Here is a 24,566-nt window from a genome sequence, read left to right as displayed (position 1 = left end):
AGACTGAAAAACTTTAGAACTATTCAAAATAAGAAAGACTTTTCAATTCCCAGGCATTGAATTCTCCATCTAACCAAGCTCACCCTGGACTGGGCTCAGCCTTCACTCTCCATAACCTGCACAGTCAGCATCTCTAGCTTCCCTACATAACATGCTTGTCTTTAGATAAGCACCTTTTCCTAGAGAACAATCATTCTTCTTCCTTTTTTTTTTTTTTTTTTTTTTTCATTCACTGCTTACCACTAATTCCAGAATTATTTTCCCAAACTAACTTTTTGAGGTATACCCCCTCCCTTATTGGGCTATGGCACCACAGCCCCACTCGTGCTTTGGGACTCCAGGTGTCCCTGGGGCTTACTGGGGGACTGGCCAGGACTGGCCCCTGCTCAGGGGTCCTGCTCTCACCTCAGCCCCAGCCTGCCTGACAGACCTCCAGGGACCTGCCACAGCCCCAGCAAAACCTGCTCCTGCATCTCCCGAGAGACCTCCTGCTTCCAAAATCACACTTGTTAGTGTTGGAAGGGTCCTCTGGAGATCATTCAGTCCAACCCCCTGCCAAGGCAGGGGCACCTGGAGCAGGTTTCACAGGAAAGCATCCAGCTGGGTTTAGAATGTCTCCAGAGAGGGAAACTATAACCTCCCTGGCAGCCTGTTCCAGTGCTCTGCCACTCTCAATGCAAAGAAGTTCTTCCTCACGTTGAGCTGAAATTTCTTGTGTTCTAGTTTATGGCCACTGCTTGTCCTGTCACTAGGGACCACTGAAGAGAGTCTGGCACCATCCTCTTGGCACCTGCCTTTGAGGTATTTGTAGGTGTTGAGTTCCCCTCTCAGTGTTCTCTAAACAGCTTCCCCAGTCCCTCCTCATAACAGATGCTCCAGACCCCTCACAATGTTTGTGCCCCTCTGCTGACCCTCTCCAGTAGCTCCTTGTCTCTCCTGTACTGAGGAGCCCAGAACTGGACACAGCTCTCCAGACATGGCCTCACTAGGGCTGAGCAGAGGGACAGGATCACATCCCTCGACCTCCTGGCCACTCTTCCCGATGCAGGAAAGCATTGACGGCAAGGGTGCTCCCGGCTTATGGTCCACTTATTACCCACCAAGACTCTCAGATCTTTCCTAGCTAAGGTGTTACCTGTAAGGACCCAGTGCAGGGGCCTTAGTAGTGCTGATTATCTTCTTCACGAGCGAAGCCATGGCTGGAGCCGGTGCTGAAGCTGCAGCAAGTGCTGGGGCCTCCCCTCCTGCACTCCCTCCCCGCAGCGTCCGCTCAGCGCCCCCCCCCCCCCGCGAGGGCTCCTGGGAAATGTAGTCCTTCAGGGCTGTGCCGGAGCGGTGCGCATGCGCCGTGCCGGGGCGTGGGTGTGCACGTGTGCTGGTGGAGGCCGCGCCGCGAGTGAGCGCCGGGCTGGGGCTGGTGCCGGGGGCTGCGGCTGTACCTGCACCGCCACCGCCTGCCGACCTCTCTCCACCTCGCTGCGGAGAGACTGTGCAACCCCGCCGGAGATGTCTGGGGCGCGGGAGAAGAAGCGAGCCAAGAAGATGAGGAACCAGCCGGCCAGCGTCACGCTGCCCGCAGAGCCGGGGCCCTTCGCCGGCGGCGGGAGCAGAGCCTGCCCTTCCCCAGGTACGGCTGTGGGACCCCCTCAGGGCCCGCTGTCCCCTCTCCCAGCCCGCCGCTGCTCGCCGTGGGCTTCCTGCCCTGCCGTAGACTCCTGGTGTTGCCGTAAATCCCGTTAACGTGGGATTCTCTTTAACATGAGGGGCTTGTGCTGTCTCCCTGCCTGTAGTCATTCCAAAGCCACCCGGACGCGTTCCTGTGTAACCTGTTCTGTGTGACCCTGCCTTGGCGGGGGGGTTGGGCTGGATGGTCTCCAGAGGCCCTTTCCAGCCCCAGCTATTCTGTACCCTGTGTATATGCACTTCTCTCTGTCATCCCTTCTATTACATAACGAATCCCTACGGTTCCTAGTATAGGTTCCTGGGTTCCATTTTCTCCCTTGCTAAACTTAGGAGCTGCAGGAGGGGCTGCTTTAGCCTCCTGGTACTATGGTAAATACCCTGGTTTTCCTTCAGACCTGCATGCCCACCCAGTTTGCTTCCTGTGTCTGTGAAGGGTATTGGCAGGAGGCAGCAGGGCATGTCCCTAAAATGGCACTGTCCTGGGTCATTCCTGGAGCATTTTGTACACAGGTAGCCTTTGCAGCTGAAGGATTCTGTCAGCTTGTATGCTAAATGCTTTTTTCGTCTTTGTGGTTTGACCTGCATCCTCTGTGCCCTAATCGGACCTCAATTTCCACCACCACCTTCCCACTGAGATATTTTGTTACCTACATTATTTCTGGGAAAAGCCCTACACATAAAAGGACTTGTTACTGTGAGGCCTTTGGAAGTTGATAAATTGCATCTTTGTGATTGAATGAAAAAACCATTAAGTGTCACTGTGTATTTAGGTGACTGAAGAGTTCCTAAGCAGACAGAATGACATAGCAAATTATCCTCAGCCATGTCTGAAGATTTTTGAAATGTCATTACAGGAGTACTGCCAGATTAAACACATTTTTCTAAGTTAGTTTGTAGCAGGGACCTTCTAAGATTATGTGGTTATGTTTTTCCATTCTGTTAAAAGGAGTGGATTTCCATCCATGTAACATTCCTCTGTAGTGGCAGTATCAAGTTTTACAGAGCTGCTTTGTAGAAACAGAAAAATTTTAAATAGGAGTTTAAAAACTGTGGACCTATGTAAAAGCTAAAATAGTTTAAGGGTTTTTTAGTTATTAAGTCAGTGATTGTTTTGCCAAACAGTCTTCTGTCTTCTGATTACAGTTTTTACTTCCTTCATTAAGAGGGTGTGTTTGTGATATGAGTTAATTTTGGGCTGCAGGCCTACACAGATTTGCTGACTGAGACAGCTTCCATCCCTCTCCCACCCATTTCCTTCTCACCTTCATCTTAGTGTCTGGACAATGCTGCTCTCAGGCATGTGGAAACTCAGATCAGGGAATTGTTCCACATAGAAGCTAATTTCTGTTTCTACACCAAATTATTTTTTCTGCAGTATTACTGCAGTTCTGCATGATGTGTGGTTGCAGCAGGCTGCAACAATACTGCATAAAACTAACATAAAACTTCAGTTTCTTGCTTATTTGAAATGGAAAAAGGAGGTTCTTTGCCTTTTTAAGTTCTCATAAATTGAGGTGCTGCTGAATCTGCTCCTGGTTGGTCTTCATGCCAATGGTAGCATTTTTGGGACGAAGGGACAGGCTTGTTTAAGAAGCTGATCAACCTGAAAGCTGTTTTTTTTTTTTTTTTTTTTTTAAATCTCTCACTCCATTTCTGTGGACACACAGGTTGATTTTCACTAGAGAAGCTCCCTGAAGCTATGGTCCCTTGTTCTCCCAAGCACTTGTCTTGCTGTAGTGGATGGGGTGATAGGAATGGCTGTCTGGACCTTTTTTATTTGGACTGTCTGGCATGAACTGCCTGAGAACCATATCTCAAGTTGTGGTAGAAATCCTAACTAAGGCTTAACTGAACATAAAGTGATCTAAACTAATATATAATATTAGTTAGGCTGATTATACCCTGGCCTTTCAATAAGGACTTCAAGGCCCTCTGAAAGTTTAGGTACTTGTTAGGTGCTTAGCACTCCTGAAAGGTATGTGTGTACCTTAGGAAGCTTTACTGTAGGCTTTAGTTATTTAATTTCATTATTGAATTAAGTGCTTGTACCAGACAAGTAACTTACTGCACCAACATAAATATATCTTGATTACCTTAAATATTGCTGTAAAAGAAGTATATGTGAAGTATATGTCAGGCAAGAATGCATTTATAGAAAAAAACCAAGGGGCAAACAGAAAAAATAACTTTGCTGTTTTGTTACTAGCACTCTGACAAGACAGTAATAAAAATCACTACAATGTTGCATGGACTGATTTTTCTCTGGCTCTTGGAGGCAAAGTCTGGATTGCATACCATTTTCAGAGCATGCAAAAGTTACTTAATCTACCAAAAGTTTGCTGCAGGGCAGTGTAAAATTCTTATTTATTCCTGTAGGAAAGAACTTAATTCTTCCGATTTCTAGTATTAAATGTAATTGGAGGAGTCTGCAATGCAGTTTTATGAGGAAAGATTAATAGAGTTATCAGTTACTCAGACTATTTTGTGTTTCTCTAACCTCTTTTCAGCTCTAAACCTTCCAGGAGATGCTCATTCTGAGCAGAAGCAGAAATTTTCAAATCAGTCATCTGGGCCTTCTTACAGGAAAGACCAATATTTTTCAAAGGGGCAAAGTAGAGGAGAGAGAGGCAGAGGAAGAGGAGGGTGGCAAGGAGGACACCAGAGTATATCTGAGGAAATGCCAAAATACATAACAGGTTTGTATATGTGAAAAGGTAATAATTTATCTGTCCAGGGCAATTTGCTGGTGATTAAATTTGCTGTCTTTGTTTTTGTGCAAGAGCAAGAATTAGAATTGATGCTATGTTCTTCTGTTTTTCCTGATTTTCTCCAAAACACAGAAGTAGTTGTGAATTGGAATGAATGACTACCTGTTGTTCAATGGGTCTCTTCAGACTTCTGAGTGGAAAAGTTGCACCTGCTTGTAGTGAGGGATATGCATTTTGGTTTCTGTTTGCCAGCAAAATGAGTACTGACAGACAGGCATTTAGTGTTGCCAGTGAAACTGATCTTACTCTTCTGTAAAGTAATGTAAGTTAAAGACAGCTTTTTGTCTATCAGAATGTTTATTTAGAAGAGTAAATCAGCTTTGCAAAATGTAGCAGTGCTCTAATAGTAGATACATCTGCATAAACATGAAATGAGACCAAGCTCTGGATTTTTATTTGGTTGTTTCAAAACTGTCTGTAATATGTTACTGCTACTGTTTTTCCTTTCCCTGAATACCACTAGAAAAGATTGCTATTCTAACAAAGAAATATTTAATGCAAATAGAAATTGTTGGTTAAACAGCTTTCAGATTCATTCATGTATAAATATTTGCTTGACCATATCTGTAAACTTCAGGCTATGTAAAGAACTGAAATTTCTTCAGTGACAGTGTACAGTACTTACTTTTATGTCAAGAAGATATCGGACTGCTGTACGAGGAGCAATTCCATAATTTACAGACAGTATCCTCCTATGGTTTTTTTTTGCTATTTGTCATGCCCTGATGCAGTTCTTTTCTTTCCAGTGTCTACCTTTGCTCAAGCTCGTGCTGCTGAGATCAAGGCCATGCTGAAAGCAGTTTCACAGAAGTCTTCCAACTCCCTGGTGTTCCAGACCCTTCCTAGGCACATGCGAAGGCGAGCCATGAGTCACAATATTAAACGCCTGCCCAGGCGGCTCCAGGAGATGGCCAGGAAAGAGGTATGAGTGTGTTTTACAGCATTTCATGTAGTGGGCACAGCCAAAGCACAGTGTTCAGCTCTATAGTTATTTAATATTCAGACCTGAACTTCTGCCAGACTTCCTTGAGTACCCTAAACTTTGACATTTAGATTCAAAATGTTTCTACCTCAGTTTCAGGTGGTAGCTCAAGCAGGTCTCACTAACCACTTGGCTTTATTAGAGTAGTGATTAAAAGAGTTCACTAGGTTGTTCAGGTGGTGCATTGGTCCCAGGTGGTCCAGGAGTCTTCAGTAAGACCTGGCTGTCTTGCACCCCACCCCAGCTTGAGGATGTGACCATGCCAGCCTCAGGCCAGCACAGCTGATGCAATGGTTCAAGTGTTAAGCTCAAATATGGGAGATACAATAACCCCAAGTGTATCTCATTTTACTGTTTTAGTTCACGTTCTTTTTGCTTTGTCAGACATGACAAGAGATGCAGGTTGGGCCTGTTTTCTGGGAACTGAAGGAAGAAGGCATGGGCTGTTTTGCATAGTTAGTTGTTATCCTTGTTAAATCTAGATTTTTCTAATGTTTGTTTGATTGTGTCCTGCTTTTTTAACTCCTTTCATATGACAACCTTTCTAACTTCTGCATACATGCACACACATCCCTTTTTCCACTCCACATACAAGTGTTGGATTTTTTGAGACTATTTAATTGGCCCTGGTGCAGCTGTATTTCTTCTGCTGCATTTTCTGTCCTTAGGTCTTTTCATGTGGCTTATGTGTTTGCACGGACTCACATTTTCTTGCACCTTGTCATATCTCTGGTACTTGTTTTTATAAAGGTACTGCCTGTTACTTTTTGATGTTTGATCTACATCTTCAAAGTTATCTGTTTCAATTCTGCTGCATTTTCTTCATTTGTCTTAGATCCTTTATCATGACCATATTCGTTGAAGCATTTACCTGGGCCATTTCTTATCTGTCCAATAAGCTTAAAGATGTATTTTTCACATACAATGCCACATCCCTTTTTCTCTAATTGCCTTTCTGAACCAGTCACCTACCATTGATCCAGTGGCTTGTATTTCCTTCTCTGTGATGAATGATGGGTCTGATGGAAAGATAGTTCCATTTTTTTCGGTTCTATTTTGATTTCATGGCTCGCTTCAGTGTTTTTAGTGTTCTTGGCACTGATCTTCTGTCTTTCTTTCCTTTGCTATTCTTATAACCAGTGGTCTGTTATCAAGTGTTTCTTGGTGAGCTTACAAAGAATATTCTAAGAATCTTTTTATATGTCTTACAGTCCTATTTCTTTGTACCCCTTTTCTTCACAAAAAGAAAAATCAAACATTGATTGAATCACACCTTCCTCTCTAGTAATTCATCTACATCTAATAGTTCAGACCTTGAACTATTCAGTTCAGACTAGGTTATCAAGAATTTGGTCAAGATATTACCACAGTCCTCTCTCATCCACCTCTACATGTTGTAGAACTATTACGGTCCTTTCTGTCAGTCTGAGTCTGTACTGCTCCTCTATGAGCCCAAATCTCCAGGCATTTTCTATGTCACATTGATTTGTTTACATGAATGTATTGATATGTGGCAAAAACTTCACACAGGAGGTAGAAGCACTTACTATTTACTGTTAAGTTTCTGAATGCGGGGAGATTTTTTTTTATATATGGGTTTCAGTCAAACCTTGCTGCACTTCTGTGGATGTGATTCGCTTAGAAAATTTCAAAGTTAGTTACCCTCAAGAATGATCCAACATGGTATAGCTTAATGTTAGTACTTCCTGTATTATTCTATTTCAGCCTTTTTCTTTTCAGATTCTTTTTCTCTTGAGATTTACTTCAATATCCTGTCTTCTAAAAAACAGGCAGAAAAAGCTGTACATCAGAAGAAAGAACAATCAAAGACTAAATGCCGCAAAGCTAGAAGACGCCACATAAATTTGGTAGCAGAGTTTAATCACAGGCAAAGAAAGAATATTTGGCTGGAAACCCATATTTGGCATGCAAAGAGATTTCATATGATAAAGAAATGGGGATACTGTTTAGGAAACAGCCCTACAGAGAAGAGCTACAGGGCTTGTTACCGAGCCATGACAAAGCACTGCCTTCTTCAGGTACCACATCTACATGTTTTGTTTGATGTTTTGCCAAGGTGATGAACTGCTTAGTTATAATGAATATTTCTGTCTCTGTGAAGTACTGTAGTGTCAGCTTTTAATAAGACTGGTAAGTAGGAAATGAATAATTTTACATATGTAATTTTGGGTGGCAAATTTCAGAGAGAGTGAGATGAACCTTTAAAGGATTCTTATGGTAGCTGTGACTGAAATATTGCATTTTCAGTTTTCTTGCAAGCTAAGAGATTAACCAAATCCTTATGTCATCCACCTAAACAGCTATTGAGGGGAGATAATTTATTCTATGTCCTTTTTGATCTGTTGGTTTGAGAGGCAGGTTGACCCTCAAATGAGAAATGCCTCACCATTCTCTTACAGCCATTAATTTTAAGTTAAAAAGGAAACTCATTTCAATTTGGTAAATTTTGGAGAATGAAAAGTTTCTACTGAAGTGTAAATTGTAAAGCCCTGTCTGGTGCTTTCTTAACAGGCTTACTTTAAATAGTTATCCTCACTTTGACACTATCATATTGTTTCAGGACTTATCATATTATTGTTGCCTGGAGTTGAAGGGTAAAGAGAATGAGCTTCTGAAGCAACTTGCTCGAATATGTAGCATTGACACAGGTAAAATTTCCATAGTTCAAAATAAAGATTCTGAATAGATTGAAGGATGACCCATCCTTTTCCTTTTTTAGTAATGTGACAGTCTCAGTAGTAGTAACAGAGTTGATACTGAGTTGTGATTTTGAGTTAAAAACATAATTAAGATGTCATAGTCGGACTAGACATTTCTATTGCAGTGGCTTATTAATAAGCTAATTATGGCACAATATTAGCCACTCAGCAGCCAGACTGAATTTCAGTATTATTTTGTTTATTAAACAACATATTATTTTGTTCTTCAATAAGCGTCTTCTCTTTTAGGATTGACATTTCAGGAGGCTTCTTGTCTGTCTGGAAGATTTGAGGGTTGCCTGAATCTTTACCGAGCAGATCGCTATCCTGAGGATATGCTTGGTCCTGTTACATTTATTTGGAAACCCAGGGATGGGTCTGAAAACAGACAGTTGTGGATCTGGGTGCATCCATCTCTCAAGCAGGTGTTTTTTCCTACATAGTTGAACTCTTATTTATTTATGTATTGTGCGTTACTAATACTGAAGAGGTCATCTGAAAATTATGGAAGAACTGGGTATAATACATGGCTTCAGGAACTAAAAGTGGGAAGACTATTTCCACTCTTAACAATATTCATGTTCTGCAACTTTTTATAAAGTTTGTACAGAAGGTGCTTGTTGCTGAGGTGTTCTGAAAAGTTTTGTGGTGTTGCTTGCTTCAGGATTTATGTGCAATATAATGTTGCTTGATTCACATCCTTTCCACTGGCACCCCCAGCAGGCTAAGTTCAGTATCATCATGGATAATTATAATATGATACTTAGCTATCAGCTTTAAAAAAATGAAAATGAAAAAAGTAAGATATTGTGCACAGGCAATTTTTCTTATGTTAATTTTCAAGAGAACAAATTCTTAGCAATTTTCTATATTACTTTCAGCTGTTCTCAGCAAACCTTTCACTTCAGCAGAATTAAATTTTATTCCTTGAAATCCATATAGGAAAATTAAATAATGGAGTATAATTTTTAAAAGTATATGTAAGATTTGCAGTGCACTGCTTATCATCCTAATCCAAAGCTCATTTTTCTTAAGGACATACTGAGGGAGTTAAAAGCAATTTTTCAGTGTTCAGAGCCTGAAGAAGTCTGTATTACTGAGGCTGTTACAACATCAATTCAAGAGGAAAAACAAGTGGAAGTTGTTATGAGGCTTGGCAATAAAAGAAAGAAGGAGGATAAAGAAGGAGAAAAAGCTGTGCCCGTGAAAAAAATAATTGGCGATGGCACTAGAGATCCATTCCAGTCCTACTCTTGGATCGCACGGACTACTGGCATTGCAATCAGGTTTGTTCACAGTAGGGTCAGAAACTGTGGCCCATAACAACACAGCATAGCAGCATTTCTGGCTTAACAGTACTGGGGAAAATAATGCATATTGTACAATAGTGCATTCACCTGAAACTTTCCTGTTTCAGTGACAGAAGCATGGAGATTCTCAGATACCGGCTGATTGGCCCGTTATCAAACTCCGTCCTTACAGAGACACTGAAAGCAGCTTCTGTCCAAACAGTAAGGAAATTGACTTTGAATGACTTTGGATGTTGCTGTGATTTTGGTAATGTTCTTAGAATGTGCAAGTGTGGTGGTTTGTATTAATTTCCTTGGTTTTTTGCTAGAAAGACCCATAAATTATCTAGCCTTACTGTTCAAAAGGCTAACCTGTCTATTACTCTGGTGGCTTCTCTGTATTGAGCCTCTTAACTAATGCTGATCTCAGGAAGAACTCCACCTGGATTTTAACTGGGAGTAGGAAGAAAATAAAAACAGTGGTGTTGTTGAGTAGGCTGTGTAGTTTCTGCTGAGAGGTCCAGGATAATTAGTATTCTCTTTGACAAACCATGCATTCTGTTTCTCAAGCAATGAGCTAGAGCACCTGGAACTAGGGGACAAGATATGTAAGGTACAGAAGATTTACATGTTTGTAATCAAATACAGAGTTTCTCCAGGATTTAGGGTTTTCATCCACTTCTTGGCATCACTGTGGTTTTAATGGGGTTGTTTCTTGAAGCAAACATGATGAGGCCATGAAATCTCTGGCTTTTGGTAAAAAATAATTAATGACAGAATTAGGAAGTATTGGGGATTGCTTTATTTTTGGAACACAGGTTTAAATTGTATAGTTTATTAGAGATTATTGTAAAGTACAAGACTACACTTCATCAGGAAAAAATTGCTTTGGTTTAAAACTTGAAGAGGAAGAAAGTGACTATAGTGGTTAAGGCAAACTGAGAGTGAATTCATACTGATGGAAAATAATGAATAACCATTTGAGTTTAATTAGATATGTTGTTTTCCAGGAGATGGCAGATTCAGAGACAGAACTGAATAACTGGTGGGTAGAAAACTGCAAGGACTCTGAAAAAGTATCTCTTCATCAGTGTCAAAGTGCTATCTTTGAGCTATTGGAAGGTATTTAGCACATGGGTACTATGGGTGGAAGGGGGGGAAACTTAAAAGTGGTCAAAATTGGCATGCTATTTAAGTTGACATCAGTTTGGACATGCTTACCTTTTCATGATCAAGAGAGTCATGCCTTTGAGAATGTGCTTAGGTACTTTCCAGGGCATGGCAAAGAATTTAAAAATGTTACATTGAGGGTATTTAAGGGAATTTGAATCCTCTGCGTAGTTCAAACTCTTAATAGAGAAACTGAATCCTGTTTGATATCTTTGTGAACTTAGATTTGGGATTGCTGATGGGATATACAGTTGATTATACTCTCACTCTCACCAAACTCTTCAAATTAAGACATTAAGCTGTACAATACATCCACAGATAAAATGGTAGCCTCTAATCCAAAGTAAAAGTATTATACTTTGTTTATATATGTTAATTTCTAAATTAACAGTTGTGTATTTGGCTGAATTGTAAACTGTCATAAAGTTAACAATATCTCCTCAATTTCTAGCACTGAAGCAGGTAAGGAACTGGTTTTGGTAGATCTCACTCTACTGCACTCAAGCTGTCTATCCAATGTGAGGCAGTTAAGCAGAGATGAGGTAAAACTTTTACAAAACATTTCTGAATTTCCTTTGTCTCTCTACACATTCAAAACAAAGGTTGGTTCTTCTTTGAAATTTGTCAAATACAAAGGATGAATCAATTTTGTGACAGTGACCTCACTTTTATGCTAAATGTAAATAAAATTGCAAACCAAGTCTTGCACTGCTCTTGTTGACTTTTTTTGTTATTGGACATTTAACAAGAATTGTCAGGTTTTCAAAACATGTTAAATAGAGTATTCTGGGTTGCTTCACTGGCTTTCAGTGGTGTCACATCCCTGCAGGCAAAAATGCACAAAATACTAGTACAGAAAAGATCACAGCTTAATTGGTGGTTTCATGGCAATGTTCATCTGTGTGTTTTTAAAGGAATGAGCTCACCATCAGATATGCCACCAGGTACAATACTTGGCCTCACTGTTGGAGATCCTCGAGTTAATTTGCCAAAAAAGAAGACAAAAGCCATGCCAGATTTTCAAAAATACCAAGGTAAAATCCCTTGTCTATATTATATGAAGAGATTTAGTTTCTCTCTCTGCTTTTGTTTTCATTTCCTGTCATCTTCTATTGATTGTCTCTTACTGTTTTCCTCTGAATTTTGGTTCAAGATATTTCCCATTTTCAGAGCCCCTGACAGAACAGAAGCAGCTTGAAAGTTGCATAGGTTTTAGAACAGCAGTTGTGAGGGAGGGACATGCACCAAAGCTGGTCTTGTGCTCAGTGGAAGCCTCTGTCTGACCATACAGATGATCCAGGTTCGAATCCTGGCAAGGCCAACCAGGTGCTAAAAACTCCATAGTAAGTTTCTGTTTGGTGTTTAGTCTTCCTGATACTGTTTCTCTCTCCAAGAAGATATCTGTTATTTTTTGTTTATAGGCCTATGAGGTTGAAAGTTGCAATTCCACTGTGAAAAAATTACTACTTTTGCAGGATTAATATTTTAGATGGCCAAGATGCTAGTTATGATAGAAAATGAAAGGTGTAAGTGTAACTTCTGAAATTTTCATATCAGTGTTCATGACATTTCAGTGCAAAATTCAAATTCAAATGGATGTGAATGTCCTCTAAAAGTGTGCAAAAGTATGTGCAGCATACAGTGGGGTTTGTGTACAGTGTTGGCATTCCCAGTTAGGCTGACTGGACACAGGCTGCCTCACCTTACAGGAGAAACGTGTTAGCCAGCTAGCAAAGCAGTAACAAATAGGACAAGTTGAAAGTTCCAGAGACTTCAAAATATTGAATTTCCTTGGTGGTCTATTTGCAAGACACTAGAATAATCTAGTCTTATGTATCACTTAGGTCAGGTTGAGCACCTACTTCAGTTACTGTCTTTGTTCTTTGCACAATTCTGCTATTTTCATTTTCTTACGTCTTCCTATCCTATTCTCTGTACCCAGAACAGCCTTTCTGTTAATTAGCTCTGCTCAGCTAACTTTCTCATCATTAGTGTTGCTGTTGGAAATGCTGCAGCATACATGACCTCTAGTTTGGTTCCTTCCTGCTGAGAAGTAAGGTGAGATATGTAGCACTTGTTTACAGATACTGGTTTGAGCTGCTAGAAGAGTTAGCAACTACAGAAAGTAATTTGGTGTCTTTCATTCTGCTTGTCATGTCTGTGAGGATGTGTTCAAGAAGGCAAGATCAACAGAAGGCATTTAGGGATTTTAAATGTCTCATAGTGGTTTATCACCTGCTGCCAGAGCTGATTTTCCCTCAGGAAGGATGACTGTGGTAAGGAGGTAATGGTGTAAGACAGGGAGTCAAGAGCACCTCTGTGTTTTTTTCCTTTGGCTGGGTAGAAATGTCCATCTTCAACATCTTTCTACCTTGGGTTATTGTTCACTTGAAAAATATCTTCCATCCCAAAAATACTAACAAAAGCTGATGTTGCTTTTTTGTTTCTTTCTGAGTACGTTTTTTTTTCATCATGAACTTAAAACTGCTTCTGTCCTCTGACTTTTATTTAGGAGAAGGAGGAGGTCCTTGTTCAGCTAGCAAGGAAAGGTAAATGGAGAAATATCTTCTAATTTAGGTTCTGCTAAATAAGTTAATGTTACACAGAACTGAAAAAGTTGAGTAGGCAGCAGGATGAAAGAAGACAAGACAATACCACTGTCTTTCAGTAGAACTTGCCCGAAAAAAAAGACTTCTCTAAGATCTGTAATTCCATTTCATTTCTATTAATTTCCCCCTTCTGAAAAAAAAAATCTTTTTATGAGCCTTCGAATTGCATAAAATTTCTGAGCCTTGATTGTGTTGTGACCTTACTCAGATATAGTAATACTGTGAGCTGACCTCTATTAAAAGTGTTAATAGTAATTTGTCTTAATCACATCCTGTTCATTGAGCAATAAAAGGGGAACCATTGGTGTATTCCACACTTTTTCCCTGTTTTTCTGCTTCTTGGACATTCAAGTACTATTAGGATTAATATTAGTAAGGTTGAAATAGCACTGTATGCTATTGGATTCTGGATGTGTTTTAGCCTCTCTTGTTCTTCAGTATTGTATAAAAGCCAACTGATTTTCTTAGATAAACTTTACTAATTTAAAGATGCATTGTTTGTCAAATGAGTGAATAGTTTAGGTAAGTTATGGCCATCACCTTTGCTTGGGATTGTCATACATGTAGTCTGTGGAATAATACGTTTCTGTTCACATTGCTTTTTTTTCCAAAATGCTGTTCTGAGATAAGCCTGTGTACTTCTTCCCTGTAACACACTAACAAATCAAATGTAGTTTCAGTCTTTCCCAGTTACTTTATCTCTTCAATGCATATGCATATGGGCAAACTGTGTGTTATGAACACAGGGTGATCAGATTTAGTCAAAACAACTGTCATTTCTTCAGGCTGGAGTCAAGACTCCCAGTAAGCAGTCAGTTTTCACATGACTGCACATTAGTACTGTTCTTTTCTCCAGTTTAAAGTACACTTCTGACATTTTGATATGTTGTTGTTATCTTGTCTGGAGAAAACAAATTCCACTGCCTTAAAAAACAGTGAACATGGAGTATGGTGAAACTTCTACATAATCAGTGAATGAGATGCATGGAAGGAGAATACTCCATGAAAGATATGTGAACTAAAGTTTCTTCTGCGGACACAGAGCTGGGTCCATGCTTGTACATGCACTTCTTGCAGAGGTGCTGGTATCTGTCCCCAGCTGTCCTGCACCCACCCTGCCTGCATAAACAGGGCTCTCAGACTGCTCCTGGGCAGTGTTTCTGTTTTTTGCTTTTTTTTTGTGAAAGAGAGGAAGGAAAATTTTCAGCTAAACTCTTAGGCCTGTGTTCTAAGACAGATAATCAGCTATGCAAATCAGATCAATAGCTTGAAATGGAACAGAGCCTTCTATCTGCCTGTATTGTCTAAGTACCAACCATTGACAGCAGAAGTAGCTTGTTGATGAGCTTCGTGTGCTTAGTAGTGCAGCTTCCTATTTCCTATACTAGCCCTAATATCTTACTTTCACTATTACCAGAAACTTATTTATCAGTAAGGTTATTTCCCCAGAAATCCTAAAATATGGACTGAAGAAAATGGGAGAGAGGTAAGAAGAGCTGGTGTGAGGATTTGGGCTTATGATTTGAGTTATAGTATGCTTAGTAGAAAGAATAAATTCTCCATGTTCAGTGAGGATCAAAGAGAAGGAATGTACCAAGTTAGAGAAGAATATTTTTGGCTAATAAGAGGGATATAGGATGAGTGGTAGGGATGAAAAGAGGCTGACTTAAAAGGTCTTTCTGTAGTGGGGAAAAACTATTTATACCATTATAGAATATAAGAATTGCAAAGGACTCTGAGAATATGACAAGGATAGGCTGCCTGAACTGTAGTAATAAAAAGAAATGTTTAAAAAAGCAGAGAAATTTGCAGTGAATAATTTGCAGTTGAAGGAACTAGAACACATTTAAATAATTTAATATAAAGAAATTCTGGTGTTCACAAATGCTTTCTGTACAAAAGATGGAAAAGGTACTTTCCTTACCTTATGAATGTAATTATTTGCCCTTCCCCTTGGTTATCTGAAGGCATTCCCTACCACTACCATGCACAGTTTTGTTCCTCTTTTTCTCCTTCTTTTGAGGCATTAATACTTGCTTTATCTCCAGACAGAATGTGCTCTGCCTGTAGGAGTGTTGAGCTCTATTAGGTTCCTGCTCAGTTTCCTGTTCTTAATTTTTTGTAAGGGAAGGAATAATTGGCAAGGATTCCCTTTTTGGTTTTATTGTTCTTAATTTGAAGGAATGCTGCTGTAATCTGATAAATTCTTTTGCATTTCTTCTCTTCACATAAATCTAATTCATTAGCAAGAATGCATGGCAGTATCAGTAACATCCTCAGCTGTCACAAGTGCTGCAGTAGTTAATATTTCTTGCAAAGGATTTTGCAACTTTTAGTAGTGGGTGCATCCTAAAGACTATGGATTTTAAAGAAATAATTATGGCAGTTATGTTTGACAGTACCTATTGCTAGGTACTGTTAGTACCACTGAGTAATCCAGATCTTCTCTCTTTGAGTCTTTGTCTACATTACCTGGAAAAATTAGCAGAACAATTTTTAAAAAGACTTAAATATTTTTAAAAAATGTAACAAACCCTGACATGTTATGTTGCTTTAGTATGTAAGACCTTGTGGATGATGAAATAAGGAGCAATCCCTCAAAGTTTTTAATCACAGAATTATTAATAGGTTCATTATATTGTTTCTTGATAAGAATTACTTTACTTAAATGGATCAGCATTCACTACACACTGTACTGTACACTGAAGGCTGTTAATCCTTAAATCACTAAAGGTAGGTACACATCTTCTTTGCTTTCTTTAGATTGTAAAACTGAAGAACATAGGTTATTTAATACTTCAGCATTCCATTTTAAAGCTACAACTGTTGTTTTTCTTCAGTAATGCACACAACTGTGGATTTGTGCAGACATAAGCAAGAGCAGTCCCTTCCTTCAAGCACACAGCCTGGAAAGATCCAGAGCAGGAAACTAGTACTAAATAAGTGTTGCATGCTAGTCATACAAATGTTTCCTGTATGTGCATTTCTTAAAGGTAACTGTTGTTTTTCTTACAAGTTTACTTAGGCAGACTTATTTCAGGCTTTGCAATGTTGCTCTTTCTGATTTTCATCAAATCTGTTGAGCCTCACACTCTGCTAGAAAGGCCAGATTCCCGAATATTAAAGGTGGTATGTAAAGATCTAATTTACATTGCCAACAGTCGTGTCTTTTGTTAAGAAGAAATGCTGGTGAGAAAATACCAGGTTAGTCTTTCTAACATTAGCAGTTGATTTTATATTTGGTATTTGGAAAAACGTGATAGTAAAATATGGCAGAAGCAGTGATGCTTGTCAAGCTTTTAATTAAGCTTTTCTTGGTTGTCTGCTCATTATACTTATGATATGGAAGTGGCTTTGGTAATTTGGTGCTTAAACCACACAAATTGTTTGAATTTTTTTAAAGGCTCTTTTCTTTTGTAGATAATGATAAAGTTAGGCAGCTGTACCTGAAGGGTGTACCTGCAGACTGTGCTCACAGCTTTATCTGGGACCATGACATCTGTAAGAACGTCACTGAAAATAAAATCTCAGAGCAGGTAACTAAGCAGGTGGATTGCCATGGAAGAAATGGCTAATGGTTCATAGAGTCCATAGAAAGAGTCTCTTGAAATTTGTATAAATCTAATGTTAATCTATAGCTTCCTTAATGTCAGCAGTATCCAGCTGCTGACATGAAGTGGTTTTTTGTAGCCTTTGCATAATGTTCTTGCACAGCCATTGACCATGGATTCAATTAAAAGAAAGCTTTATTGGATTGCCTACAGGACTATAGTTGTAGGTTTATATAACAGAAAGGTTTGGAGTTGGATTTTCATACATCACCTTGACTCGTGCAGCAGAAAAGAATGACACAGGAAGGCTCTGGCCTTTAGCTGTAGTCAGGATGATTCTCCTGATGAGAGCTGTGGAAGTTGAAAGGAAAGAAATCCTGTGTTTCTGAACTGTGGGTTCTGCTGTGGGTGTTCTGGGCAATAACTTGTGGTTTGTAGAGAACTTCAAGTTTGTTGTTACGGGTTTGAAATCTCCTCTCTTGACATTTTCATTGACAATGGAGGGCAGCCCAAAAAGTCCATGGATAAAAAGGTGATTTAGTCCCAGGAGGTGATGAACTCTCGGCATCATTGTAATCAGAAAGAGAAAACATTTGTATGGCAAAAACATACTTCTAAGTATTCTTTTTGAAAATTAATTTTGTGCTCTTTCAAATTGTCTGACAGTGTAAAAAAGCAGAGTACTTAGAAAATATTACTCTAGCACGTGACAGTTATCAGCACAGTCTTTTTATATATGACAGTATTTTTTATGTTGTCATGAAATTTAGTGTTTACATGATAAAATACAGGGAGTCTGATGGTCTTTCTACGTTTTTTCATAAATGTATTCTTAATGTGGTACAATGGAATGTAACAACTGGTGGTTGATAAAACCTCGGTGCCAGCATGCTTTATGTGAAACTGATGACCAAATCTTCTTCCAATCTCTTTGCATATAGTTCAGTTTGCTCCTTGTATATTGACATACTGAAACCACCTGTTCAATCTAGTCTTGTGCACATGTCTATAAATACAAAGTTGCAAAACTTGTTTTTCTTCTTCTATGTTGTAACTGCTACCTCCTCTTTATCAAGGACTATGGAAGTAAGAAGGGGAGAAAAAGGATGCTTAATGCTGTTTTCATGCCTTGATGAAATTCTGTTCAAAATTTTCCCTAGCTGTAAACTCACCTTTTCTCTGTATCTTGGAAGGGTATCTGGAAGAGGGAAGAAGAATGGTTATTAACTTACGGGAAATGTCTCCTCCTTCTCAGGATTTAAACCATATGAGAGCTCAGTTACTGGTACCTGGATCACACCTTGATTTGGGTCCTTGTGAATCTAAGATTCCCATACTGTTGGTGCAGCAGCCAGGGAAAATGGCTGGAGAAGATCGACCAGGATGGGGGAGTGGCTGGGATATCTATCTCCCAAAGGGCTGGGGCATGGCTTTCTGGATCCCTTTTGTAAGTGACTTTGATAGCAAATTGCGAGTAAATTTGATAATTTATGTTATAAATTATAATATATTCGATTTTAGACCGTGTACTTCACATTGTATAACTAATTCCCAGTGACAGGATCAAAATCTCACTTTAAAAAATGGCGTATGAGTTGGTTCATGACAGAAGCTTGGTCTTGAAACTTAAACAATAGCTTTTCATATCTTCTATGGGGTACAACTACGCCCACATGGCAGTCTAGAAGCAGCAAATCAGTGGGGAGTCAGGAGAGAAAGCTGAAGCTATGCCTCTCTGTGTTTCTACATGCATATGCCTCTAAAGAGAAATAATTTGGTGCTGCTGCTAATCAGTTTCCTGCTTGGCTATCTACACCTCTATCACCAAGGTATCTCTGATTTGCGAGAGAGCTTAAAACCAAGTTTGAGTTAAGCTTGAATACTCCTTTAGTGCTGTTTGAAGCATCCTGCTTTGAGTGTTTAGGTGGCAGTTTTAATGCTTTAATACAGTTTTAATTCTGCAGTGAAAATTATGCTTTTGAATGTGCAGGGGATTTAGTGCAGTGATACCTGTTGTATGGTTAAAACACATCAGGCAGTGGATGCCAAAGTAATATGACATTCCTGGTGATGTACAAGATCAGAACCTGTGAAATTCTCTTTGGTTTTGTTGATAGTTTGTCAGAATTAAATTTAAAGAGCATGACTAACTTTTTTTGTTGAAATTAGCATGTATAACTGTAAAAACCATGCTTAAGTTTATTTTTTAAAGCTTAAGTGTTAGACTTGCAGTTTTCTAAGGAAGTACCCTCTGGGCATTAATGTTTTGTTTCAGCTAGCAGCCTGGAATTGGTTCAAGTATTGCTTTTTGGGCATTTGGTTTTTATAACAGATATATCGAGGTGTACGAGTCGGTGGCTTGCAAGAGGCATTAAAGCATTCTGAATACCAAAGAATACCTCACACTCCAAATGATTTCCCAGACTGCCAGGCAGGAATGCAGTTTGCCAAAGAACTGGAAACCAGTCTTCTTGAAAAATTCAAACGGTAACATTAATTTAAAAATTGATGGTAAGAATGACAAAAATGAATACTGCTTAAAATATTCCCTTAATTATCTTTTGTTGTGTTCATTTAGACTTGGGCTTTGTTAAGATCTTTCACTAATGTTTTAAATCTCAGTATTATAAAACAGAAAGGACTCCTAGATATATTTAACTCTGCTAAACAGGGCATATAAATTAAACTCTTCTATTCCCAGAGACATGTTCAATTATAGAGCTGTAACAAGGCTGCATACCAATAAAATAAACAAAACTATTTTGAGATTCCTACGCAGCAAATGGGGGAGGAGGTAAGAGAATGCAAAGGACTGTGTCAAAGTATGTACCAAGTGTTAACGACTAAAGTAAATTAAGAGGTAAATGTTGGTATCTAATTTTAAATATCAGGTATTCTGAAGTTTGCCTTAATTTTTATTGCAAGAAAGAGAATGCTTAACCATGAGTTTGGAGTAGCTGGAGGTGTCCTCTGCACCAACTGGTGTTGGTTCCCCTTTCAGATAGGAGAGGAAGGTAGAAGTTTAGAAGAAAATGTGGTTTGGAGGAAAAGTCACAGAAGGTAGATGTTTCCAGCGTGGCTGAAAAGATATCATTGACAGACACAGCAGCATTTTCTAGATTGTAATTTTTAATTTCTTGTTTAACAAGGATAGAAGGTTAATTGTGCATTCCCTTTCTGTTTTAAATACTTAATTTTGAAAATATTCTTACCTACTTACTTGATTTATCATGTAGACGTCCACCTGCAAAAAGGGCAAATTATGTCAAGCTGGGCACTCTGTCTCCTTTCATCTGTCCTTGGGGGCAGCTGACCAAGAACTGGGAAGGAAGAATGAAAGCTTCAGGAGGATTTTTATGTCCTTCTTCCCCACACCCTGACTGCTGCACAACTGAAGGGCAGACCCTTTGTGACCCCAAAGCAGAAGTGGTCAGAGAAGCTTCCCCTGAGATTAGTGAGGCAGAGGAGACCATGGAAATAACAAGTTCTGAAGGTGCCCTAAAGACAGAGGATGTTACAAGCACCCAAGATTCTGGTGAGAGAGATGAAATGAAGACAAGTGACTTTATTGTTCTCAGGTATGTCAAAAGTGATACAAGTTTTATTTCTTTTTGGTATCTATTCAGTTGGGGAAAGGGAGAGCTCAGCCTTGATTATTAAGATGAGAGAATTATTTCATCCAAATACAGTGAGATTAAATAGTTTTGTCACAAATCAGAACCTGCTGTTGAGTGGAAATCCTGCTCTTCTCCAGCAAAATTGATGATTACATACAGAAAACTCCTTAAATTATCTTAAATTTAACACACTAGAGTTTACTGTGCTCTAGGTCAATGGAGCTTTTAGAGGCTCATATTTGTGAATTTAGGGCTATTGCTGTGAAAATCATCTTGCATTCTCTTCCCTAATACATCACCACAGGTGGTTCTTGCACTCCTTAACAAGGTCTCTATAAAATAGAGAAACCAGTGCATTCCAGTGCAACACATGAGGGCAGCAACAGTATTGGAAAGTGCCAGAACACAGGTCTTTCATTTTTGTGTGGTTACCAGGGGAAGAAAACATTGAAAGTTCTGGACTGCATTAGTGTTCACTGGAGATTTTTAGAGTGTTTGTGGTTTTAACAACCTTTAGGGGTTTTAACAAGTAATGTCTCCTTCCTTCTGAAGAAGGTCCACTCACCAGTGTTCTTTTTAGGTGAAGAGTGATTCAAGTAGCAGCTCGGAAGGTTACAGAAAGCCCCACACTTTTTTTAAAGTGTGCTTTTGCAAATATGTGGGGTGCTGGATTTCTCTTGATCTGCTTGTTAATAACTATCTGTGATGTTTATTTTTGAAAATTTTTAATAGGAGTGAGAAACTACTAATGCAGTTATCAGCCTGGTGTTATCCCACTGCTGGGAAAGATCGGCGAATCCGCCTTATTTCTCGACTGGGACAGAAGGAAATGACTGAAGATGCTTTTTTGCCAATCTTGACAAGATACCCGAGGGCTCTCATCTGGGTCAACTTGTCACTCTTGAGAAAGGGGAACCCTGAATTACATGCCATGATTTGCATCCCAACAGAAGATGACTTGCTGCATCTAAGCAAAGACAAACTCTTCTGTGGTCCACAAGAACCCAAACATCGTGACATATTCAAGGACAAGGTACAGAAGCAAAAAGAGAAGAAGAAGAAAAAGGATAATGTGAAGTCTCTAGAGAGTGACCTTGCAGGCATTGTGGATGAAGAAGCAACTGAGGACCATGAAGACCTCATTCTTGGTCTTTGGTCAGATGCTCTCCCAGATGTTACTTCCCACTGCTCCAGGACTGTCTTGGGGTATGTCACTCGAGGGGATTTTTCGTTGGCTGCAGGCTGTGGAGAAGCACTGGGTTTTGTTAGCTTGACTGGGTTAATTTATATGTTACACAACCAGCCAGCAGATAAAAAAGGGCTTGTTTTGTTAAGGACTCCAGCATCTTTACAGTACAGATTTGCAAGACTTACTATTGAGGTTTAAGCATCATTGCAATGCAGTAGAATGCCAAAAATACCAAAGAATTCTGTTTTGTATTCTGTGGCCTTTCAGATTTGTCTCAAATTTGAGGTTATTCTGAACCCAAACAGCTCTAAGATTATGAAATAATTAAAAGGCTTTTTAGCATTCTTCAAGAAAACTAATGTATAAAGAGACTAGAATTACTTTTGATGTCTGCATTGCTGAGGATTTCTAACAGATCATTGTCATGATCTTCTTTATCTCTAAAGAAGCATGTTCTTCATTTTTTCTCCTCAAAGCAGTGGATGCTGTAACAATGTACAGGAAATAATTGTCTTAATTTTAGAAGTCTTTGCTCAGATGGACTGTAAATTGACAGTGCACTTTCACATGTAACTGCATGCAGTCTGATCCAGTGTATATAGCAAGTGGCTTTTCTGATTCCTCATATTTGAATACACGTGGCTGCACTGCAACAGAGCTGTGTAGAGGAAGCTGAATGCTTAAATGAATGCAAATAAAATATAGACCAGCTATGTCATTTTGAATTACAGCAACTGGAGCTCTTAAACTGGAAAGCATATCAGTTTGTCTCTCTAGTCTGAAAGGAAATAAGCCTTTCACAGGCAAATTGCTAGTGGTCGGTCAGTGCACATTTTCTGTTAATAACAGGGGATATTTTTGCTCCTCAAAACATGAATTTAGTTTTGTATGGAATATGCTGAAATTGAAGGTCTCTTCATGTTACAGTACGGTTCATGATATTGTTCAAGCAATCATAAAACTTGTAAAATATGCTGGGGGGTACAGGGAGAAAGGTGTTTGATTTGCCTGGGGCAGTGTGGGTAGGTTGTTTGTGTTTGGTGTTTTGTTGGGATTTTTTTTTTTAATGATAGCCTTAAGCATCTAGCCATTCTGAGTTAAGGAACTTGAAAAGGAATTTAAATACGCTGTAGTTTAGTAGCAGCATGATACAAATATATGCTAGTTGGTAAAATTATCCTGAAATGATCATGTACAAATAAAAATGTAATGTATTCTTGAGTTGGTAGTCTATTGACTAAGTTTGTTTCTTAGAAAAATTAAACAAGGATCAGTTAATGACTTTTTCTTTCTAAATGTCAAATGTTTAACTTAATTTCCTCTTTCACAGTTTTGTTTGAAAGTCTTAAGCAAATTTATTAATGTTGTCTGGAATTGTTGGAAGAAAGATTTAGTGTTCCTTACCCCCAAAATTATTAAAATATAGGACCATTTAAATATGGCACACACATGGAAAAGGAGAAAGAAAGAACATCTGATTGCAAGGGAAGTATTGGAAGTGGGGCTGGATTGTTTTTTTTTTAGTCTTCAGAAGATGGATTGTAGAATGTGCACCAGCAATGGGAGTTGTGGTGGCATGTGGGAAAGAAAAATGCAGTTTCCAGCACAGCTTGGATTGCAGCTCCCTGAGAAATCATGCTGAATGGCTCCTTACTGCTCACCTTTGATGCACCTGATAAAGCAATCATGGTCCCAGAAAGGTCCTGGGAAGATCTGCAGGGAAGCCAGCAGATGGCCCCAGAGGAAAGAGCTTGGTGCTGGCAGGGCTGGGTTCACACGCTGCTGGCGTGTGACTGTGAGTGCTGCAGCCTGTAGGTATGTGTGAGTAAGGAGCCCCTTAAACTTTACAGCCTGGCTGCTCTGATCAAGTTCTCTCATGGTAATAATCCTGGATTTAATGAACCTTTTGAATTGTAAGCCCGATTGAAATATTTTTAGGATCACAGTTTCCAGAGCTGTGCTTCATGGGAAGAAAGGAGGGGAGGTGATGTTTATATGGTTTTTTTCCCTCGTCACCTCCCTCATCTTCTTAATAGATACATATTTTCTTGCCTCAACAGACCTGGCTTGTATGTGAGAAAGAAAGAGGAGCCCCCACCCAATACATAATTTTTTTTTCTTTTCTTCTTGTAGATCTTTTGTTCACTGAGTCTTTCCCAGGTTTTTATTTTTTAAAAAAACATCTGGAGTATTTCTTTTTTTTTTCCTTCCTATTGGTAATTTCTGCCAGGTTTTCATTTTGACACTTCCTGTTACTTTTCTTTGATTTCCATTCTCTATTTTTGATTTATGGTCCTTGTCTCTGGTGAGCCAGTGAACAGAAACTGGAACCCAAGTGCATCCCGTTCTGTATATCTTGTAATATTGTTACACAGTTGTTTTCCTGTAAGTCAGTGATTTATGCCTTAAGACTTCACTCCTTGTAAAATACACTGCAAACCAGATAAGTTAAAAATGCTCAAAACTCTCAGCCAAAATTTGTCAGAGAAGTACTGTGACTTTATATAGCTGCAAGGAAATTTTTATCTGTGGTTGTGATTTCCAGATTCTGAGTGTCTCAAGGGTGATTTAGTCATAAAAACCATGTCAACACCGGATAATCAAACTTTGGGTAATTAAATCTGTGTTATCTGTGCATCAGCTGTACAGTGTGTCTGTGCTCATCATGTTGAATCAGGTGTAGTTTACAGCACACATCTGCTCTTACTGCAGTTCCTACACGTTGGGTAACTACCCCATCTGGATCAGCTCCTGTGGGCTGTAATACATGAGCATTTTTGGGAGCCTAGGAAGCTCTGCTCTACTGAGAGCAGCTCTCACAAGCTCTCCAGCTCCCATTCTGTCCTCCAGATAACTTTCTCAAAATGGATGCCAGCACAAACCCTTAGCTCTTGTTCTGTGCTTGGCAAGAGCTTTTGGAAGCTCAAATGAAGCACAGAAGGCAATTTTGGCATTGTCTGTAGCACAGTGAGGAGGTTGAATGGTAAC

The 24,566-nt window shown here is 39.4% G+C and overlaps 1 protein-coding gene across 2 annotated transcripts; it reads left to right on the top strand.

Moving 5' to 3' along the window:
- Positions 1–1,359: 1,359 nt before the first annotated feature.
- Positions 1,360–22,799, top strand: POP1 (POP1 homolog, ribonuclease P/MRP subunit). Of its 2 annotated transcripts, none has more exons than XM_056484097.1 (15): positions 1,360–1,627; positions 4,191–4,379; positions 5,198–5,373; positions 7,224–7,472; positions 8,015–8,102; positions 8,403–8,578; positions 9,189–9,439; positions 9,571–9,664; positions 10,453–10,564; positions 11,527–11,646; positions 16,642–16,757; positions 18,028–18,219; positions 19,105–19,259; positions 20,009–20,350; positions 21,122–22,799. In XM_056484097.1, the coding sequence occupies exons 1-15, from the start codon at positions 1,507–1,509 to the stop codon at positions 21,774–21,776; spliced, it is 3,036 nt and encodes a 1,011-aa protein (XP_056340072.1). In that variant the 5' UTR covers positions 1,360–1,506; the 3' UTR covers positions 21,777–22,799. The 2 variants fall into 2 exon arrangements, with proteins under 2 accessions (XP_056340072.1, XP_056340073.1); XM_056484098.1 differs by having other exon boundaries at positions 1,419–1,627; positions 4,206–4,379.
- The last annotated feature ends 1,767 nt before the right edge of the window (positions 22,800–24,566 follow it).

This window comes from Oenanthe melanoleuca, chromosome 2, assembly GCF_029582105.1.
Source record: "Oenanthe melanoleuca isolate GR-GAL-2019-014 chromosome 2, OMel1.0, whole genome shotgun sequence".
Lineage (NCBI taxonomy): Eukaryota > Metazoa > Chordata > Aves > Passeriformes > Muscicapidae > Oenanthe > Oenanthe melanoleuca.
Note: the sequence above shows the minus strand (reverse complement) of the source record. Positions and strands in the feature narration are given on the sequence as shown.

Bases quoted from the DNA above. Each gene is read 5' to 3' on its own strand.
- POP1 (XM_056484097.1), top strand. From the start codon at position 1,507: ATGTCTGGGGCGCGGGAGAAGAAGCGAGCCAAGAAGATGAGGAACCAG. The intron at 1,628-4,190 runs GTACGGCTGTGG...ACCTCTTTTCAG, and splicing joins CAGAGCCTGCCCTTCCCCAG to CTCTAAACCTTCCAGGAGAT. The intron at 8,103-8,402 runs GTAAAATTTCCA...CTTCTCTTTTAG, and splicing joins AATATGTAGCATTGACACAG to GATTGACATTTCAGGAGGCT.